Source organism: Rhinopithecus roxellana, chromosome 13 (genome assembly GCF_007565055.1).
Source record: "Rhinopithecus roxellana isolate Shanxi Qingling chromosome 13, ASM756505v1, whole genome shotgun sequence".
NCBI lineage: Eukaryota > Metazoa > Chordata > Mammalia > Primates > Cercopithecidae > Rhinopithecus > Rhinopithecus roxellana.
In genome coordinates this window covers 127524953-127545143 of record NC_044561.1, presented here as the reverse complement: position 1 = coordinate 127545143, position 20191 = coordinate 127524953, and the positions used below count along the sequence as shown (strand labels likewise).

Below are 20191 nucleotides of genomic sequence, written 5' to 3'. Positions count from 1 at the left end.
AACTAGAGTAACAGAGTTTCCTCTCCTTTAAAGAGCAAATTCAATTCTTAAGGTTTCTTTAAAAGACTTTCATATGGTAACACTTAAGCCAGCATTTGCCCTGTTCCTAGTGAGTCTTCTAAAAGCATTTTGATCATGTGACAGCTCTTCTGAGTTCATTAAGCTCACAGTAGCCCTAAGACATTTTCTATTAAGCCCAGATTGGTCAGCCCATCTTTCAAGTGCTTCCATAATTGTCCAGACATATGCCCAGACTTTCTCAACCAGAATCCCCATGGGAAGGTGTTAAAATCTGTGTTTGAAACAAATCACCCAAATGATTCAGATACATTTTTGAAGTTCTTAAGTCTATTTTGACGTACACTGATTGCTCCCTTTTCTAAACAACCATAACATTTGTTACCTGTACTCCAGAGAGTAACACTAAATAGCAAATTTCATTGTTTCAGAATGGGGTTATAATTCACTGAATATCAGTCATTTGGTGTTCTTCCCTTCCTTCCTTCCTTCCTTCCTTCCTTCCTTCCTTCCTTCCTTCCTTCCTTCCTTCCTTCCTTCCTTCCTTCCTTCCTTCCTTTCTTTTTTACTCAATCCTCCCAATAAACATGAAAGATAGATATCATTGGCCAATTTTATAACTGAAGAAACTGAGGCTCAAGAGTTTAAGTGCTCCACTAAAATTCAAACAGTCACTGTCAGAACTGAGATTTGATACTGTCTCTGTGGCTTCAGAGTGCACATTCTTTTCCCACTCCACTTTTTGTCTCCCCCAAAGGAAAGCAGAAAAGGGCTATTTTGAAGATATTCCAAATATATCCATTATTAATTACAAATTCATGTGCGCATGTGTGTGTGTGTGCATCATGGTCCTCCAAATGGATTTCAAATCTTTTGACGATAGCAAATGAATTTTATACTTGTTTTGTACTTAGGGTGGTGTTAACACCAGAAGCCACACGTGCGCATTTAGTCATGACCACTGATTGTTCATACTTGGAGAAATGAGGACATCGTTCACTGAGCACATACTATATATTAGGTGCTTTATATGTACAATTATTGGTTTCTTATAATAATACTGTGAGAAAAACATAGTCCTTATTTTACAGATTAGAAAGGAGGGTCTTTGAGTGGTCAAGCAATTTGTCCAGGGATACACAATTCAACCTTTCTGATTCTGTTATGTAAGCCTTGCCATACACAAGAATTATCAACATTATGTATCCCAATCCTCTTATTCAACAAATGAGGAAAAGAAACTCAAATACTGTAAATAACTTATGACGGATGTATTATAGCATCCTCCTTGAGTCAGTTCTTTGAGCCACGCCTGGATCTCACATTTAACCTGTATTTGTATCACAGAGCAAGTGAGAACCCAGTTTACTCAGAACAATAAAGGGCATATTTACTCCAGTTAACTGCATTTTAAACGTGTTTTTGGAAAATACAACATAATTTGAAATTGGTTTCCTTAAGGTATTTTTTTAAATTTTATAATAATAACTACTCTAGCAATAAAGACTATCAATCAAAACAACTTATACATTTATATCCATAGCCTGTTTTGGGAAAAATTTGTTTCTGCTGTCCATAACTACAGGCTTATAAACTTGAAAATCAATATGTTTGAAAGCTTTTCAACTAAAAATGAGAGAAGAAAGAGAGGTTAGGTTAGTTATCAGTGAAAATATAAGAAAATGTAAGAATTTCCTAGAATTTCCCTTTGCATTTTTCAAAACTCTTCAAAAATTTATAAGGGTGATTTTATAATCATAGTCTTTGTAATTTAAAGAAAACAAAGGTACTCATTTTGTTTTCTACTAGAATATACGCTTTCTTACAAGAATATAAGCTAGGAAAGGGCAGACATTTGTTTACTGCTGCTTTTTCAAGGCCTAGTATTTAGCACAAACTATTTAGCACAAAACAACTTAGCACAAATGAAGTAATTAAAATATTGTTGAATAAGTAAAACTTGCTTGTAGAGCCTTTTCTTCTGATTGGGCGCAAGAAGGAGAGACACAGGGGATTTGGTTTTTGATTTCTTTTAACTTCATATTTTTAATGATATACTAAATAAATAAAGCTAAATAGTGGCGCAAAAGACAGTGAGACTGAAATAATGAAGTTCTATCATTAGGGAGATGAATGTCAAGTTGTCCTGACATTGTTTTTCAAAGGAATAGCTTGAACTTCAAAGAAGAACCATTGTATCTCTTGTAGATTCCAAACATTAAATAAGCACTTGAGGGAATAGTTTAGCAGCTTTCTCCAACTCGACAGTACAGAAAGATAAACAGGTCGGCACGGTTAGTTCTTCAACCCTCCTGAGCACAGAGGAAATATATGATAGGTAACACTGTTCAGTGGGCACTTTTGAACTAGGTCCAGTGTTGGAGGTTTTACCATCATTATTTCACTTAATCCTGACTTCATTTGTATGACATAGGTACTGTTATCATTTGCATCTTACAAGTTTGGAAACGAAAGCTCATAGAGACGAACTGAGTCTCAAAATCAGATCTGTCTGATTTCAAAGTTTTAGCTCTTACATCAGTGTTCCTCAAACTTCAGCCACTGGCACACCACCTGTGTGGTTTTTGCCATATCGTATCATCTGTAGCAGCCATGGATATGTGCTGTTCAGATTCCTGCAAGAAGGACAGCCCCACCTGTCATGGCTTTAGTATCCGCTCCTCTCCCTGGGGGCTCTTACCAATGACTGGGCACGACAGGAGTACTGACTGAGCCATTCATTCCGGTCCAGTGTGGGCCTCCCAGAACAGGCAATCTGTACTCTGCAATTCTCCATTGGCTTGGTCAGGACTTTCTTAGAACCACCCTCAGTTTGAGGCTTTCTCCACCCACTCCTCCTTCCTTCTCTCTCTTTCTTCCTAGATGGTCAGAATGCTCTGTAGTCTAAAGGCTCTCTGTACCTAGCCCTGCCACTCCTACTTCTTCACAGACATCTTCCTCCAATAAATCTCTTGCATGTCAATTCTGTCTTGGTGTCTGCATCTTGGAGGACCCAAATTTACCATTATTTTTCTACTATCAGAACGATTATTGATATAACACTATCCTTTTTATTAGATTCCTTTTTAAACAACATATGCTTATTTAACCTTGAGCAAAACATACATTAATCTCAGATTTAATGTGCTAACTCTATTTTTCCTAAGACACCTTGCATATGCATATGAATACGTGATAATTATTTAACTAAAATTATTCAAATATGGGCCACTTAAGTCTTCTCTCTTGTCTCCAATATACACATATAACTCACTTGGAAATTGTTTCTTCTTCTATTATATTGCTGGTAAAAGATATTTTCAGATAAGTAATGGTGGGTGATGAAGAAAAAGGATTACAACAGAATGTGTCAGCTGACATCATCCAAAGTTTTTATGAAATATTGAAGATTGTGTTCTGGGAAGAACCTAGAAGGAAGGTTTTTGTATGACAGGAAGCAAACAGGGAACAGGCCCTGCATCCAGCTGGATTCTGGACGAGAGAGTAAAGCTGACACCACAGTGACATCTGCATTCATCATCTGCTTTGCGTGGTGTGCCAAGTCCAACAGATGTTTTGATGAAATTCTGAAGTTAGATTTTTCCAACTCTACGAATTCCACCCACACCCTCATCTCCAACTTCTTGCTCATCTTTTGGCCCAATTTAAAACAGACAAAAGCTCTGCACATGTGTAGCAGCTGGGGCTTGCTCAGCAATAATTAAGGAATAGATCTAGAATAACTCAGCCCTAATCCCCCTGTCCTTGCACCACTCAGACCTCAGACGGGAAAAAAATCAGACAGTGGTTTGACTTTTCCTGTCATAGAGCACAGTGTGTGCCTACCCTAGTGGTGAACTGATGGATACCCCCTAAGTTTCTAAAAGGAGAGTGGAGACCTAGTGGCTGATAATGAATGATTCTGCCTGACTGGGGAGGAGTGAAGACAGAGAGCCCCAGGCGGTTCATCTTGCCAGAGTAAGAGTGCTCAAAGAGACCAGGAAGAAGCCAGGGTTTTTTTTTTTTTTTTTTGAGACGGAGTCTCGCTGTGTCGCCCAGGCTGGAGTGCAGCGGCATGATCTCGGTTCACTGCAACCTCCGCCTCCCGGGTTCACCCCATTCTCCTGCCTCAGCCTCCCGAGTAGCTGGGACTACAGGCGCCCGCCACCACGCCCGGCTAATTTTTTGTATTTTTAGTAGAGACGGGGTTTCACTGGGTTAACCAGGATGGTCTCGATCTCCCGACCTGGTGATCCGCCCGCCTTGGCCTCCCAAAGTGCTGGAATTACAGGGGTGAGCCACTGTGCCCAGCTGAAGCCAGAGTTTTAAACCATTTCAGAATGAAAATGAAATCATGAAATACCACAACCCTCTGTCATGAAATGAAGTCACTCAAAGAATGAAAAATTCTACTTGCTCATTTCCTCTTCTTTCCCATGAAACACATGTTTATAACATGACAGGCATTTCATTCTTCCTGGGAACACATTAGAAGGCTTTAACTCAATGGCAAGTCGAGACATTTTGAAGAAGAAGAAAAAACACCTTCCATACATTGTTGAGTACAACAGTTAGCCCAAAAGAAAGAATTTCTTGAGTCATCCCCACCCTGATGACTCTCTAAAGCTTGAAAATTAGACTTACCTTTTTCCAAAACAGTTTGCCCAGAGGCAGAGAGGTGGGGCCTGATTTCTCCTTGATGCCTTCCTTCGCAGTTTCAGGGGTTGTCGTGGACTGTGTGTGCCCTGATGGGTTACATCCTTTGGGATTCTTGACTGCCCCTTGGGTCTCCTGGGATGTAAAGTTGGCTTTGTCTGACTTAAGGTCAGTTGAAGTGGTGGGTGACTTTTCAGCACCCTAAAGAGTTAAAAAAATGAAAGGAAAACATTCAAAATGGTCTCAAAATTTTAAAAATGGAAAATCTCTTTTTAATAAACATGGGCTGAGGTTATATACATATACATATACATAATTTTCTCCTTTATATTTTTCTGTATTTAAAAATTTTTTACTGTGAATGTGGACTTGTGTTAAAATCTTGGAAAAAGTTAAGATTTTTTCTTTCAAAAAATAAACATAGAAGCATTATTAATTATGTTTATGTAAGTAACTCATTAGGAATCAAGGTGGTGGTAAGAGGCCCTTTGCTGTTAGAATATGGAGTTCTGATTTAGGCCACTGGTCTCCAAATGGTTTCAATCAAGTTCCCATCAGTAAAAACATTTTGAATTTCCACCTTCAATACATGCATACTTATTTATGTATATATTATAAACATTTATCATTTTACTAATCAAAATTAGAAATTAAAGAAGAGTTAAGATAAATATAGAACTTCTGAAATTTTTCTCCACATTCTACTTTGGGGACGACTGAGTTAGGCTATAAAGTTAGTAAAAGACAACTAGACTGGAACTTGGTGAAAGAGTTTTGAATTGGAAGAGTGTCCACAAACCCTATTTCTTCACTTTTAGGCGCAGCCCCTACACTCCACAATTAAAACTTCTTCAAATGTTATCCATTCGGTCTTTATTTCCTCTCTTCCTCTCTCTTCCTTCCCTTCTTCCCTTCCTCCCCCTCCATCCCTCTGTCTTTCTCTCCCTCTGTCCTTGTCTCCCTTCTCTCCTTCTGTCTCTCTGAGCAGCTGCCCTGAAGTCCAATTCCAGGACACCTGATTTCTTCAGCAAGGGGGTATTAATTTCTATGCTCTGCCACCCACTGAGTCATGAGATGAAGCAAGAGTTGGGAGAATTATAGTCAGAATCTATCTTGACATGAGTGAATATTGGTACTCATAATTTTAACATTAGGTTCACCTGACCTAACCTCTTAATCCTAAACATCTTCATTTTATGATTTCTTTTGCTCCGGATACTTGTGACTCAATCCCTTTAAATTCCCAGGGATGTAATATCCTTGACTAAATTTTCTGACTAAAAGAAAAAATATATTGCAATAAAAATGGGGTATGGGCCAGGTGTGGTGGCCCAACACTTGTAATCCCAGCACTTTGGGAGGCCGATGTGGGAGGATTTCTTGAGGTCAGGAGTTCAAGACCAGCCTGGACAACATGGTGAAACCCTATCTCTACAAATAATAAAAAATGAGCTGGGCATGGTGGCTTGCACCTGTGGTCCCAGCTACTTGGAGGCTGAGGCAGGAGGATTGCTTGAGCCTAGGAGGCTGCAGTGAGCCATGATCGTGCCACTGTACCCCAGCCTAGGCAACAGAATAAGACACCATCTCAAAAAAAAAAAAAAGAAAAATAGAATATGGACAAATTCAGAAAGTTTGATAGTATTTTTTGAACCTGGAAAGAGTCTTAAAGCCCATCTGGTCCAATGCATGAATTTTCATGGATGGGGAAACTGAGGCCAATGATCTGCCCAATGCTGAACAAGGGCACAACCTGGCCTCAAGTCTGAACTTCTGGCTCCTGTCTAGAGCTCTTCTAAGGCAGCGCATTGCTTCTCCAAAGGATGTTTGCAAATAACATGAACTTTACTATTTGATGCAAGACACAACATCTTCTTTGCTGAATTTTTTAATACTAAGAAGGAGTCATCCATTGAGCAGATTCTAAGTTCAAGTTAAGATAAAGAACTAACGTCTGGAAATGAATTTTGTGATAGTTGATACTAGAATAGCTCCAGTTCCATTTAAAAGTATACAAAATGGCAAAATGTTGGAATTTAACATTTTAGTCAAAATGGCTGAGCTCATAAAATTCTGCATTACAAATGTCCCAAATGGTCTTGAGCACCTGGTGCTGTTTTAGCTCTACACAGTAATTAAATTAAAGGGGACTGGTTAAAGGGTAAGTACCCCTCCTCCTAACACACACATGCTAAGTAGCTTGTTTTCTATTTTAGAAAATAAGAGAAAGTATTATTCATTAATTCATTTAAAAGCCACTTTGAGTGTCTTCTCTGAGCCATGATATATTCTTTTTTTTTTTTTTTTGAGACGGAGTCTCGCTCTGTCACCCAGGCTGCAGTGCTGTGGCCGGATCTCAGCTCACTGCAAGCTCCGCCTCCCGGGTTTACCCCATTCTCCTGCCTCAGCCTCCCGGGTAGCTGGGACTACAGGCACCGCCACCTCGCCCGGCTTTGTAGTTTTTAGCAGAGACGGGGTTTCACCGTGTTAGCCAGCATGGTCTCGATCTCCTGACCTCGTGATCCGCCCGTCTCGGCCTCCCAAAGTGCTGGGATGAGCCATGATATATTCTAAGTGCTGGGGTTACACGTCTTCAGGGAGAGGATGACAGTAAATAATTCCACAAACAAATGTAAAATTTCAACTGTAATACGTGCTACTGAGTGGGGAGGGGATTTGAGGTTATTCTTCTCAATCCCATAAAAAGCTAAATCAAAGAGTTTGATCCACTCATGAAAATCAGGGAAGGCTTTACTGAGAACAGATGGTTGTGCTTTGATCTGAAAGGTGACTGAAAATTAAGCAGAGAAGGGAAGAAGAGAGTTTTCCATGCACAGGGAACAACTGCCCTACGGTCCTTCAGCAAGTATTGGAGCAAAGAGTGGCCAAGCGTGGCTACTTCTCCAACAACAATCTCTCCTTCTGTTTTCCTGGGAGAATCTCCATATGCCCAGTGGTCCATTTTAGACCAAGAATCCGGGGGTTGGGGCTGACCTCATCCCCATCTCTAAGAAAGGGCTCTGGTTGCTTTAAGCCAATAATCAATCCTGCCAAAGTCATTAGAAGGGAGGCTTCGTGGCCCCATGCTATGTTGGTGTAACTTCTGTGGCTTGGCTTTGTACCTTTTCTAAATGCTGTGTTATTTTTCTGGCTCAAGGGTTCCCTTTGATGTGCATTTAGCCCACTTACCCAGAGTCACATAGAGGTTACAAAAAACAAGGCTTCCAGGTCCTGGAGTACCAGAATTTCCCTGTTCCCTGCGACAGCTCCAGTTTACTTAATGCATTGCATACTTGGCCGTTTTCACCACTCAGCCACCACCCTTTCTCTCTCTGCCTAGTCTCCCTGGACCATCGTTGCATCTTGAAGACATAATTTCCAACTTTAAACTTTTATTTGATGACAAGAATAAAAGGTAACAGTGACAGACACTGTTTTAAGCACCTGAATGTCCTGACAAAAGTCCTATGAGGAAGGAACTGTTACTTTTTCTATTTTAAAATTGATGAATCATAGTTGTACATATTTTTGGGGGTGACATGTGATATTTTGGTACCTGTATACAAAGTGCAATGATTAAACCAGGGTAACTGGAATTTCCATCACCTCAAACTTTTTATCCTTTCTTTGTGTTGGAAACTTACAATTCTTCTCCTCTAGCTATTTTGAAATATCCAATAAATTACTGTTAACTATAACTTTCTAATGGTACTATCAAATGCTACAACTTATAGGAAGACACTAATTTTTATGTCAGTTTCACAGACAGGGAAATTTAGTTGCTTGGTGGCTAAGTAACTTGCCCACGGTTATACTAATGAGGGGGCAGAGCTGACAGTTGAATCCAGGGAGTCTAATCCCCAAACCCAAGCATTAATAGTGACTCCATACTACACTGTTTCCAGTGAATCAAGGTTTCCTGCTCCCTGGGCTATTCCACCCATCAGAATATAATGTACTATGTACGCTAATGGAACTCTCGTGTTAGTTGGTATCCTGGTGGGCTGTGCTATGAAATTTGGATGTTTAGGTAGTATGTATTACAGTTAGATTATTCCAGTAAGGTCCTTGCTTGTAAGCATGTCCTAGATAGAACTGTTAATAAATATGTAATTGTATGTCCTATGGATGATAAAACACTTATAGTACTATATAATATTCATGCTGACTAGCAGTAATGCACGAATTACATAGGGAAGGAAATCTATACCACCAGTCTCAACAAGGGCAATATACAACAAAAAATAATAATTGCCTTTTTTCTTGGGAGAAGGGTTATGCCAAATTAGATATTAACATGGTCTGTGGCTCCCCTAAAGAACTACAGTGCATTAACAGGTATAAAGAATATTCGTTATATTAAAAATTTCGTGGAGAGAAGGGTGATTAGGGTAAAAAATAGTCTAAAAAAGCATCACGGTGGGGGATGACACTGAGATAAAGATTGGGAAACACATCTAATCCAGTTTCATAGGGAAATGACCAATTTGTTTTCTCTTTGCATTGGGAGGATATCCAGAAACCCCTGAAAAAACATTACAGGGGCACGACCGTACTATAGTTATAGTAATAATATAATTCTAATTTATTTGTGTAGTTGTTTGTTGAATATGTATCTCTTCTGCTAGAGTCTTGGTCATCATCATATCCCGAGACCAAGAAAGTCTTGGCCATGATTATATCCCTAATTTCCATCAGGCCTACCTTCTGGCACGAAACAGACAATCAATCATTCAATTAATAATTACAGTCTATGACAGGGACCAGAGAGAGACACCCACACAAGATCCTGCCATGACATATTTCCAGCCACCCACCCCTTCCTCACTGGGTTGTAGAGTACCAGTCAGAACACCATTAGTCTTTTCATTCCTGCCCACCACTCTCCTCCCTTCCCAAAGAAGTCTCCCAGATGGAGTTCTGCCAGCATCAACCAACTGGATATTCTTTGTTTGCATTACAGAGGAGACTACAACAATTTTAATTGTGTTTTCAGAGGCAATCTCATGAGTAGGGTTGCCAGATTTAGCACATGAGAATAAGAATATAAAATACTCCATTAAATATTAATTTCAGATCAGCAAGAATAATTTTCTAGCATAAGTATATCCCAAACATTGCCTGGGACATACTTATATTTAAATTAAAAAGTTATTCCTTGTTTATCAACAATTTGAATTTAACTGAGTCCTCTATGTTTTACCTGGTGGCCCTACCTATGAAATTCTAGTGGATTCAGTTTGGAGATTGTATGTCAAATGACCTTACCTTCTTAATACATTTTCATCTTGTTTTCACATTGGGTGTGGGAGAGAGGAGATGTTAGTAAACACTACACCAAGAACTAAAAACAATGAATGAATGGCAGAGCTTATGAATCATGCATGCTGCTTACTAATACTTCAGCTGCCTTACAGAAAGGGTAGGCATGGGGAAAACCTGAGGAGGAAGGGGAGTATTTTGGGGCATGGCAAAAGTATTCTAAAGCAATACTCTGTTTTGTGTGTGAAGTTGTCACCAAACAGTGGCGGCCGCATGAAAAAGTTTGATTCTGAGACGTCACATGCCATGAGGCCAAGAAAAATGGTTCCAATTCAGCAAAAGCTGACACTAAATGTATTTCATTTACTGATTTCAGACTTCCCCACTTTTTGAACTGAGAAAATTCTTTTTATAAGAAGGATCATAGAGATGTAGAGAAATAAACACCCAGGATTAACCAGAATTGGTAATTTTTTTTTTTTTAATAGCAAAATGGTTTTATCCTTTAATTTGCTTGAATTTCCCGTTTTCTGTTCCAGGTGACAAACCCATGGGGAAATGGAGAGTATCACACCGCCTAAAATCATGATAACGTCACTGAGAGAATCTGGCTATTTAAAGGCTCTATTTTCCTATCTTTAGAGACAACAGAAATAATCAAAAGAGAAAAAGAAACTGTCTCAGGTGCAGAGGTAAAAGGCAATGAGCTCTAACAAACCGCTGCGAAAATAAGAATTGAGAACATTTGGGAGGTGTCCCTTACTTGGATTTACACTTACATAAAAAAATACACTGAATGCCACTCAAGGCAAAACCCTGAGGTCCTTGTGTCTGTGACAGAATCCCAGAAGGCTGTTCCCCCTACATCTTCCCACTATTCCAGAATCCTGTCTTTTCCCTGTCTATCTCAGTGACAAGACGGGAGGCCAACGGTTTTTGGAAGCCCTAGGAATGATAACATTGAATTTGGGTGGTCCCTTTATGGGTGGCAAGAGAGACTGCAGATGTAAAATTCTGTAGTGCGTGAAGTGAATGTCATCACGAAATGCAGATCTGGGGAAATGTCATATACTTCTTAAACTTTCAAGGCCTGTTACTTACAAAAGCTCCAAGTGGGAGTCAAACTATTCTTTCATATGAGATCTATGACATGTTTCACCAGCAGTTACTAAGTTATTTCCCATGTGATGTTGGAGCACATTTTAATCTCTCTTCCCCCCTTGCAAGATTTATCACTCCCCATTCTTTTCTCTTTACAGAACAAAATTCTCCTGTATGGAAATTGAAACGTGGCTTCATAACATAGTCTGCTTATGCAAATACATATTCAGCTGTGAGAACTTTCTATGGAGTGCTTATTTGCATATACAATCCTGGGACTGTGTGACATCCAGGTAGGGATTTTTTTTAATGCATGCATTCGACTTGGTGGAAAATAGCTGATATTTTAAACAAATTTTCACACATGCTAACCCAATTCAGGGATCCTTTAAACTGATGGTTTCAGACAAACACTGGCATCTTCTTAGACACTGGAAGCGTAATACTTCCCAAACTGACTTCAGTGTTGTGCAGCTTCCCAAGGACATGGAGTTAAAACGTGCTCTGACTTCATTCATTGCTTTTTTCTGCCTGGACTTTTATTTGGGTTCAGTGTAAGCTTAGTTAATACTGGAAATAGATGAAACAGACCACAGAAAGATAACATTGTTACTTGAGATTAGAAGAGTATTTCCCAAAATGTAGGAAGCATACCATTGGTGGATCAGAGAATATTATAGATTGTGCAGAAATATGATATTAAATAGTATTCAAATAGTGAAAATACTTCTCTTTTTTCAACTCTCATTTAATCCTTATAGTCACATTCTGGAGAAAGTCTCAGTCTGGTGATGGTACGTCTTTAACATTTTTCTAACATTGGCCAATTAATCACCTTTTAATAAAGCTAGAAAGAGCATCAGATTCAGAGCTTAACACAAATGAGGTAGCTAGAATGTAACGTCTTTTTAATTAGCCATATTAATGCTTACTTTCCTTTTACGAAAAATTATTCTGATTTTCTATATATGACATAAGGTTTCTTTTAAAGATAGATTTAAATAGAAAATAGGTCAATTTCAATGTAAAAATATCAAATAATAGTACATCTAACAAAAATGGTGAAGGTGGTATACAAGTGATTGACATTTGGGAAATACTGGGTTAGAAGAATAGTTCCAGAACCCTGGTCCACACTAGGAAGACATCTGTTTGAAATGTTTGACTACTTAAAAATCACTGAAGTTTAATTCATATCATCTTTAATTCTCTTTTAATGATCCTCACCACCCAAGGCTCTGTTTTTACTGGAGAGGAGCTGGGTGGGCTTAGGATGGCACATGTCTTGTGAAGACCAGAGTTCTTGTTTTTCCTCCTACTTTAACAAGATACAGACCTTATGCCTAAAGAATTTTCTAAAGGCAAGTCCTAGCCTGGGGCTATCCAGGTGCTTTTTCTTGGCGCCTCTAGCCTGGATCTCAGATGTCTTCTGACCAGCTTGTCCATCACAGACACTTTCTGCTTTCGATGCCTTTGGGGCAACAGCAGTCACAACCTCAGAGCTTTGTTTTTGAACAAAATTCTTTTTCTTTTCTGTTGTTTTAAAGTGCATTAATACACTGTGACAATTAGCTGTTGGTACATCATCCCCTTTCCTAACCACAAAACACCGTGTAAATGTTTATCTTTTTTAAACTTCCATATTCACAGTCAATTTTAGATACACAATGATTTTCAACACTGACCTATTTAAATGACCCAAATGAACATAACCTCAAAGCAAGACAGAACAAAACAAAACTCTGTATCTCCATTTGCTGAAGACACATAACAGGACAAGATAATGCAGTCTCTACTTGATAGTTGTAGATATCTACATGCTATTGCTACATGGTAAAGTAAAAAATACCTGCAGACAAAATATTTATTTTTCATCCTGGCGTCAAAGCAAATACTGCTACGGAACGTCTTTTAGTCTCAAATCGATCCCCTTTGATTCACTTTTAGAAACTTTATGGAAGCAATATCACCTGCAAAAATTTCAATTCTAGTTGGGTAGATCCCCCAGGCAAAGAAAATGTGTACTGTGAACCAATCCACTGAGGCAAAGTAGAGGGAGATTGAAACCAAAATAGCCTAGCTACAACCACTCAAGATTGTTGACTCAAGTTACAAATGTCAGGGCCTTTTGTATAGGGAAGGTAGTGGGCTGAAAATGACACAGACTTCAAAAGCATGAATCTAAGAACTTCAGTAGAAAAGATACCAAAATTGCAAGGTATGAGAACCAGGTTTGTAGAAAGCACATCTGTTTGTGGGTATCATGGACAACCTACATTCACAAAACCCTCTTTTGAGACCCAGCTCCACAAACGTGACCCCACGGCTTCCTGGGCAGGATGGTGAGATTTTATCAGCTAGGTACGTTCAGCTTTGACCACATTCTGGGTCAGGGAGGAGTCTTGGTGCATGACCAGCTAAAGAGAATGAGTGCATCAGGTCACTTAGGAAGCCACACACACACTCCCCCCATACCCCACTGTTCAGATCCTTTTACGCTATGTGGCTTCAAACAATGCAAGACATAGAACCAAAAGAAATACATTTTGCCCCAACCATTCATTGACCTTGACCCTATGACCTCATAGCAAATGAATAATTTTATAGGAAAATGCATGTAGATGCTTCAGATACATATTTTTTTTTCAATAGAAAAAGAAAATTCTCGAGGAACCAATAAATATAATACAAATGTAGTCATGTCATCCAACCGGTCTTGGCTGGGCTCATGGAAATAGATCGCTACATTTAATCAGAGCTCTATAGTTTGCAAGGCACTGCCATGCCTTCTTTCAATGCTGGGGTCCAGGAGAAAGAATTTTTTTGTCCCAGTTTTATAGACATGGAAACTTGGGTTCAGATAGATTAAGACTGTACCACTATCAAGTAGCAGAACTGGAGCTGAAACGCAGGTCTTTTGAGACAAAATCTAGGATCCTCTTTTCACAGCCAACTCCTTCACATATGGGTAGCAGATGTAGGGGGCAAACCAGGCCATGTATCTGATCCCACTGTTTTTCAAAGCACTTTCCAATATCAGAAGAAGGACCCAAGACACTTATCTGTCACCAAGTTAAACTTCCCTCATGGTTCCCATGAAACTTAAACCGTGTATTCCACTAGAGGTAACGGGCCTTGTCAAGTGTAAAGGGAGAACATCTCTAGGAAGATGTTATTTCAAACCAAATTTATTTTGAGGGGACTTGGCTGAATTTCTTGTATGACAGTGAAGAATGTAGGCTCTGTAGTGCGTCCTAATGCCTCTGCATGGCCATTCATTTGGCAAGTGTCCCATGGAAACTATTTTATTTCACCAAACTGCTGCCTTTGCAGTAAAGATTTATTTATTTTTCAAATTACATTGAAAAATAACATATTAAAAAAAAAACAAAAATATAGCAACTTTCTTCTACTTTATTTTTTTAGAGTCCATGTCCTACTGAAAAGCTTTCTTCTACTTTAGATGGACTGTTTTTTACTATATTCCCTGGGTCCCTTTACACACAACTAAAAAGACTAAGATGATGATATAATTACTAATACTCTGTTCTTATGCTATATAAGAAATTGGTATTGTGATATTATTTAGCCAGAGTTGGCACATCTTTCACACTTTCCAGTAAAATTTTAATTAAACTACCATTAACATAAATAAAATATTTTAAAGACAATCTAACAGCACTATTAAATTGCTAGTTATATATTTAGATATAATATGATACACACACACACACATACATATTCAAAAAACAAGCAAGCAGACACAAATTCAAATCCAGTTCTATGTGCAAACTCAAACATATACATACACACTTCAAACCACCTACCGTGTCTTCTGGGTCCTTTTTTGTTTCAGCTTTGTTAGGTGAGACCTTAAAAGTTTGAGAAAGCCAAATATTAGAAGTCATTGCTCTTTAGAGTGATTTTCATTTCATAGATAAATAATTCTTTAGGGTGGTCCAGTTCACCATACAGGTCAAGAACAAAATAAGAAGTACTTTTAGTTCAATAGAAATCTCAGGACTGCCGGGTAATACAAAAGTTAACAAAATTAATATCTTATAATGAGATACATCTGATCTTATACATTTACCAAGAGTTTGACCACACTCAAAACTGTCTCCTGGAAGACCACAGACTTTCCATGAATTCTACCATTGCTCCAAACACATGTGCAACCCTCTGGTGTTTGTGGCACATTCTGTTGACATTCATTGTCTTTTCTTTTGAGGTTAGTCTTGATATTTGGAAATGCCCAAACACATTTGGGACGGTCTGCTTCACTATGCATTCATTCATTCAGATTTTTTTTTTTTGAGTGATTTCTACAGTATTTTATTTGCCATTTGAGTGGCAAAACTGCTTTGAGAGGTCTATAACACAGGGAGATATTTTTTCAATTATTTTTATGATCAAGGACCATAAGACATTCAATCGCAATAGAATTCCATTGCAACACAGCCCATGTTACAAGATTTAGGCATCCACTGCTTATACCATGGTTCCCAATTTCAGGGGCTCTCTCGCTAAAAGCCTGATGTAACACAGCTTCCTTCTGAAGCACATCTTGTCCCTGTTCCCTCCTGTGCTCCAACTGCACCATGATAATCCATTCAGTACAGGAACATTCAAATGTGCATTCTTAGAATTAACAAAACTTTTGAGCAATAGAGTTGAGGGGAAAAGAGGAGAAAACTGCTTACCAGAGTTTTAAAGAAACTCATGATGGAATTATTATTCTCTGCTATAGCTGCTGTCTGGGAGTCACCCTTTGCAGTCTCCAGTCCTTCTGGGTCCCCAGGGACAGAACAATTCACAGTTCCAACTTCTTGTCCTTCTTTTTCCTTGCCGTCAACTATGTCCTAGGAGCAAAACAGTTTTCACAGTTGCCACTTGCTGAATGTGAACTCTCAAAGTCATGCTTTTGCTTCACACCCCTTTCTCTCTTACCCACTAATTCCAGTCATACTTCTTCTGCCCACGGCTGTACAGAACAATCATGAGATTATAAGAGTCACTCTTCCTTCCCTCCCCCTCTTTCTAACATATTCAGCATTTGCTGTTGGTCGGAGGGACATTGTTTGGAGCCAAAGGGTAACAAACACAGCAGTGCACGTTGCATTTCAAACAAAAGCCCTTTTCTTCCAATTCTGCAAAGAAGTTGTGTAAGGTATTGATATTTTCCATCTCTGTAGTCTCTTTATCTAATGATGTGTACATTATCCCCAGAGATGGTGTTACTTGGTTTCCCACAATTTCCACAGAGGCGAGTGATATCAACTTAAAAAAAAAAAGAAAAAAGAAAAAGTACTGGTGTTTTGAAATAACTCCGTTGCTTTTGAGATCTGAGGTTCATTGGTGCGAGGGGTGTGACAGGGGAAATAATTTTCTCCCCGACCTCTCTCAGGAGGGTAGGATGCGTTCTGAATCTGTCTTCCTTTCACCATCTCCACTCTCAGGGCCCTAGGACAGGAAGCTACCACCTCTCCACCTTATGACTGCAACAGCCCCGGCCCTGTCTCTGCTTGGGCTCCTCACCCTCCCAATACATTCTTTACTCAACTGATCCCATCTTCCCACTCCTTACCATGCTCCAGTAGCTTCTGACAGCTCTTGGAGTCAACCCAAACTCTGATGCAGGATCTCCAGTGTCTAACATGGCCTGCCCCTGCCTTGGTCTCTGTTCTCTCTGTGCCATGTGCTCCTTCACTCCATTTTCTGGCTCGCTTTCTTTGAGTTTTTCAAACATACCACAGGCTATTTCCAAACTTCCGGCTCTCTGTCTGAAACATTCTGCTCCTCTGTCTGCCCATAGGTGATTTCCATCCATCCTTAAGGTCATAAGTGTCATCTCTTTGGAGAGATCATCCCTAAACCTTCATCTAAGGCTGTCCTCCCACCACCATCATCTCCACCAGAGTCCCTTGCCCTTTTAAAAATCTTTGCTGTATCAGCAGTTCTGTTTACTTCTCAGTATTTGTGCTTTTTCTTATATTCCCATTAGACTATAAACTCGACAAAGACAGGGATAATATCTACTTCACTCAGTGCTTTTCTCAAGTACCAAGGACAGCGAGGCTCACAGAAGGCATTCAATAAATATGCATCATTTATGAAAATTTTACAAACATAGAATAGCGCTATCTGTACCAGCATAAATTCTCACGTGAAACTTCCCATTGCAACACAGCTAAACCTGCATCATTCTTTACGACTCAGGTGACATTTATTCCATAGCTTGGTTATAACATTGTTTATTGTCTAATATCCTTATTGATTGACATTCACAGTGTGTATAGTTGTACATCTAGAGTATTATAAGCAGTAGTAAAGTAGACATCTCACACTTTTATTTTTAAATACTCATGTGTGTCTATATTTTCTTTGGGTAAATTATCAAAAGTGAAATTTTTGGGTCAAGAGGTATGCAAATTATATAAACTTGATTAATATTCTTGCAAAAATTAAGAAGATTTCAGTAGAGAGGTCCTGCAGTTAGTAACTCGGTGGGTTACTAACTTCTCGGTGGGTCTGAGAAGCTATCTGGTGCACCGGTGGTGGTGACAGGTGAGACCTAAAACGTGTCCAGGCCAGGCAGGTCGCTGCATGTGGTCGTGGCCTGGCAGTGGGGAGTTTGGTCTGGAGATGGGTGGAGTGAAGGGGGCGGACTTGACTCTCACCTGCTGGTTGAGCGTCCTCTTTACTCTTCGCTCTCCCTTTCATCCCCATGTAATCCTTCCTTTCATCCCAGGGCGGTGGGTTCCGCCTTCTCCACACCATCTCCCTGCCCCCATGCCGCCAGTTCCTTTACTTACAGGAGAATGGAAGGAGACACTTCTGTTTCCCGAAAAGCAATTTCTAACCATTCCCAGTGTGTGAGCTGGCAGAAGCCCACAGAAGACGCGATATTTCTATTTTGACCACTTCTCCCAGTAGTGTAGAGTGGGATGTGGTAGCACCGCATTTAGACTCCTGGACTTATACTTTCTCCTCTGGGGTTGGCAGGGTCTGGACCAGCAGTATAAACTGATATGGGTTGACCATCTCAACCACTGAGATACAATTCGACTCATTTTAATGGATGATTGTACTAGGCCGTTTTTGCATTGCCATAAAGATTCTGGGTAATTTATAAAGAAAAGAGGTAGAATTGGCTCACAGTTCTTCAGCCTTTACAGAAAGCATGGGGCTGGCATCTGCTTGGCTTCTGGGAGGCCTCAGGAAGCTTACAATCATGGCAGAAGGAGAAGTGGGAGCAGGCACAGCACATGGTCAGAGCAGGAGCAAGAGAGAAAGAGTGGAGGGGGCGGTGCCATAAACTTTCAAATGACTGGATCGCATGTGAACTCAGAGCAAGAGCTCACTTACCACCAAGGAGATGGCCCAAGCCATTTATGATGGATCCACCCCTGTGGTATTTTACCAGGCCAAACCTCCAGCATAGGGGATTGCAATTGAACATGAGATTTAGGTGGGGACAAATGTGCAAATTACATCAACTATTTATTAAGCACTACATGTACACCAGTGCTTTCTCTTTCCTAAGTTAGTATAATTTGAACAAGGTCACTTAATCTTAATATATCATTATTTATTATAGAATAATATATAATGTCAATATGTCAAATATTTTACATTTACAGCATGCAAACCACTGTACAAATAAATGTATTAAACATATGTCACTTAATCTTTACAACAATCTTCTGAGACAAATATTACAATTAACAGTTTCAAACCATGAAATGAGGCTCAGAGAGTTTAGGTTACTTGTCTAAGGTCACACAGCTTGAGAGAGGCCAATCTGGGGATTATAACTCAGACCTGTCAGAAAGGAACATCTTAAAATGCTATAGATTATTTGGCTATGAGTGTTAACTTTGCTAAACTTATATAGTATGTGCAGTAAAATGTGACATCATATAAATTAAATCCATGTGGTGGAGAACGAAGATCCTCATAGGGAGTGTATATAAATATAGACTAAATCCATAAATTCCACCCATAAAAATCCTTCATAACTTAACTCTCCCAAAAAGTACCGCACTTGCAACTTGTTTAAACCATGTCATCCTTATGTCTTAAACAATGCTTGTTTATGCTTGTATAGCTTTACAGTTATGAGGCGCCTTCACAAATCTGTCTTATCTAATCTTTGCCAAGATTGTGCAAGGTATCTTACAGATGAGAAAACTGAGGCCCAAAGAGGTTTAAACTTCATGTCCAAGGCCACACGGTTGGCAAGTGTAAGCATTAACTTGTTTTTGCCTAAGCAGCATTCCTTACTCCTTGTGATAACAGGACCCTCCTGCTTATTCCTGGAGAAGTACCCCTCTTCCATTCCATTCTCGTTGCTTTTCTGGCCCTTTTTTTTGTTTTATTTTCCCCCTGGGTCACTCTTTTGTAACCCCAGTGACCTGCTTACTCTTCTTTGAACACGTCAGGTAGGCTCTTGCCTCAGGGCCTTTGCATCTGGGTTGAGTTTCTGCCTGCCAGGAGCATGCAACCTTACTTCCTTCAAGTTTTTTTCAATTGTCACTTTTTTTTTTTTTTTTTAGACAGTCTCACTCTGTCACCCAGGCTGGAGTGCAGTGGTGCGATCTCGGCCCACTGCAACCTCCGTCTCCCCGGCTCAAGCAATTCTCCTGCCTCTGCCTCTCGAGTAGCTGGGATTACAGTGTGTGCCATCATGCCTGTCTAATTTTTGTATTTTTAGTAGAGATGGGGTTTCACCATGTTGGCCAGGCTGGTCTCGAACTCCTGACCTCAGGTAATCCACCCACCTCGCCCTCCCAAAGTGCTATGATTACAGGCATGTAATTACAGGCCATTGGGCTGGGCGCCCAGGCCAATGGCCATGTTTTTATCGAGGTCTTTCTTTACCACTCTACTTTAAGTTGCTATAATATATCCCAGCATATCTGATGCTGCTAATTGCTTTATTTTTTTCCTAGTATGTTTCACTTCTAATATATTACTGGCTCCTCTTCTCCCCAGGGACATTTGGTAATGTCTGGAGACATTTTTTTTTGATTGTCACGAGTAGTGGGTGGGTGAGCGACTACTGGTATCTAGAGGATAGATGCCAGGCATGCTGCTAAAATTCCTGCAATGCACAGGGTAAAGAATTATCTGGCTCTCAGTGGCAAGACTG

The 20191-nt window shown here is 39.7% G+C and overlaps 1 protein-coding gene across 6 annotated transcripts in view; it reads right to left on the bottom strand.

Annotated features, from left to right (window-relative positions):
- The window catches only part of BCAS1 (breast carcinoma amplified sequence 1), a 127847-nt gene that overhangs the window by 37595 nt on the left and 70061 nt on the right, over positions 1 to 20191 (bottom strand). For 5 of the 6 annotated variants that reach the window (XM_010363359.2, XM_010363360.2, XM_030915407.1 and 2 more), the window contains exons 5-7: positions 15741 to 15899; positions 14865 to 14909; positions 4663 to 4875 (exon numbers count right to left, since the gene is read on the bottom strand). In XM_010363359.2, the coding sequence (XP_010361661.2) occupies positions 4663 to 4875; positions 14865 to 14909; positions 15741 to 15899 (417 nt within the window). Of the gene's footprint in view, positions 1 to 4662; positions 4876 to 12373; positions 12509 to 14864; positions 14910 to 15740; positions 15900 to 20191 lie in introns of all 6 variants that reach the window. The other variant, XM_030915405.1, reaches the window with a different exon arrangement.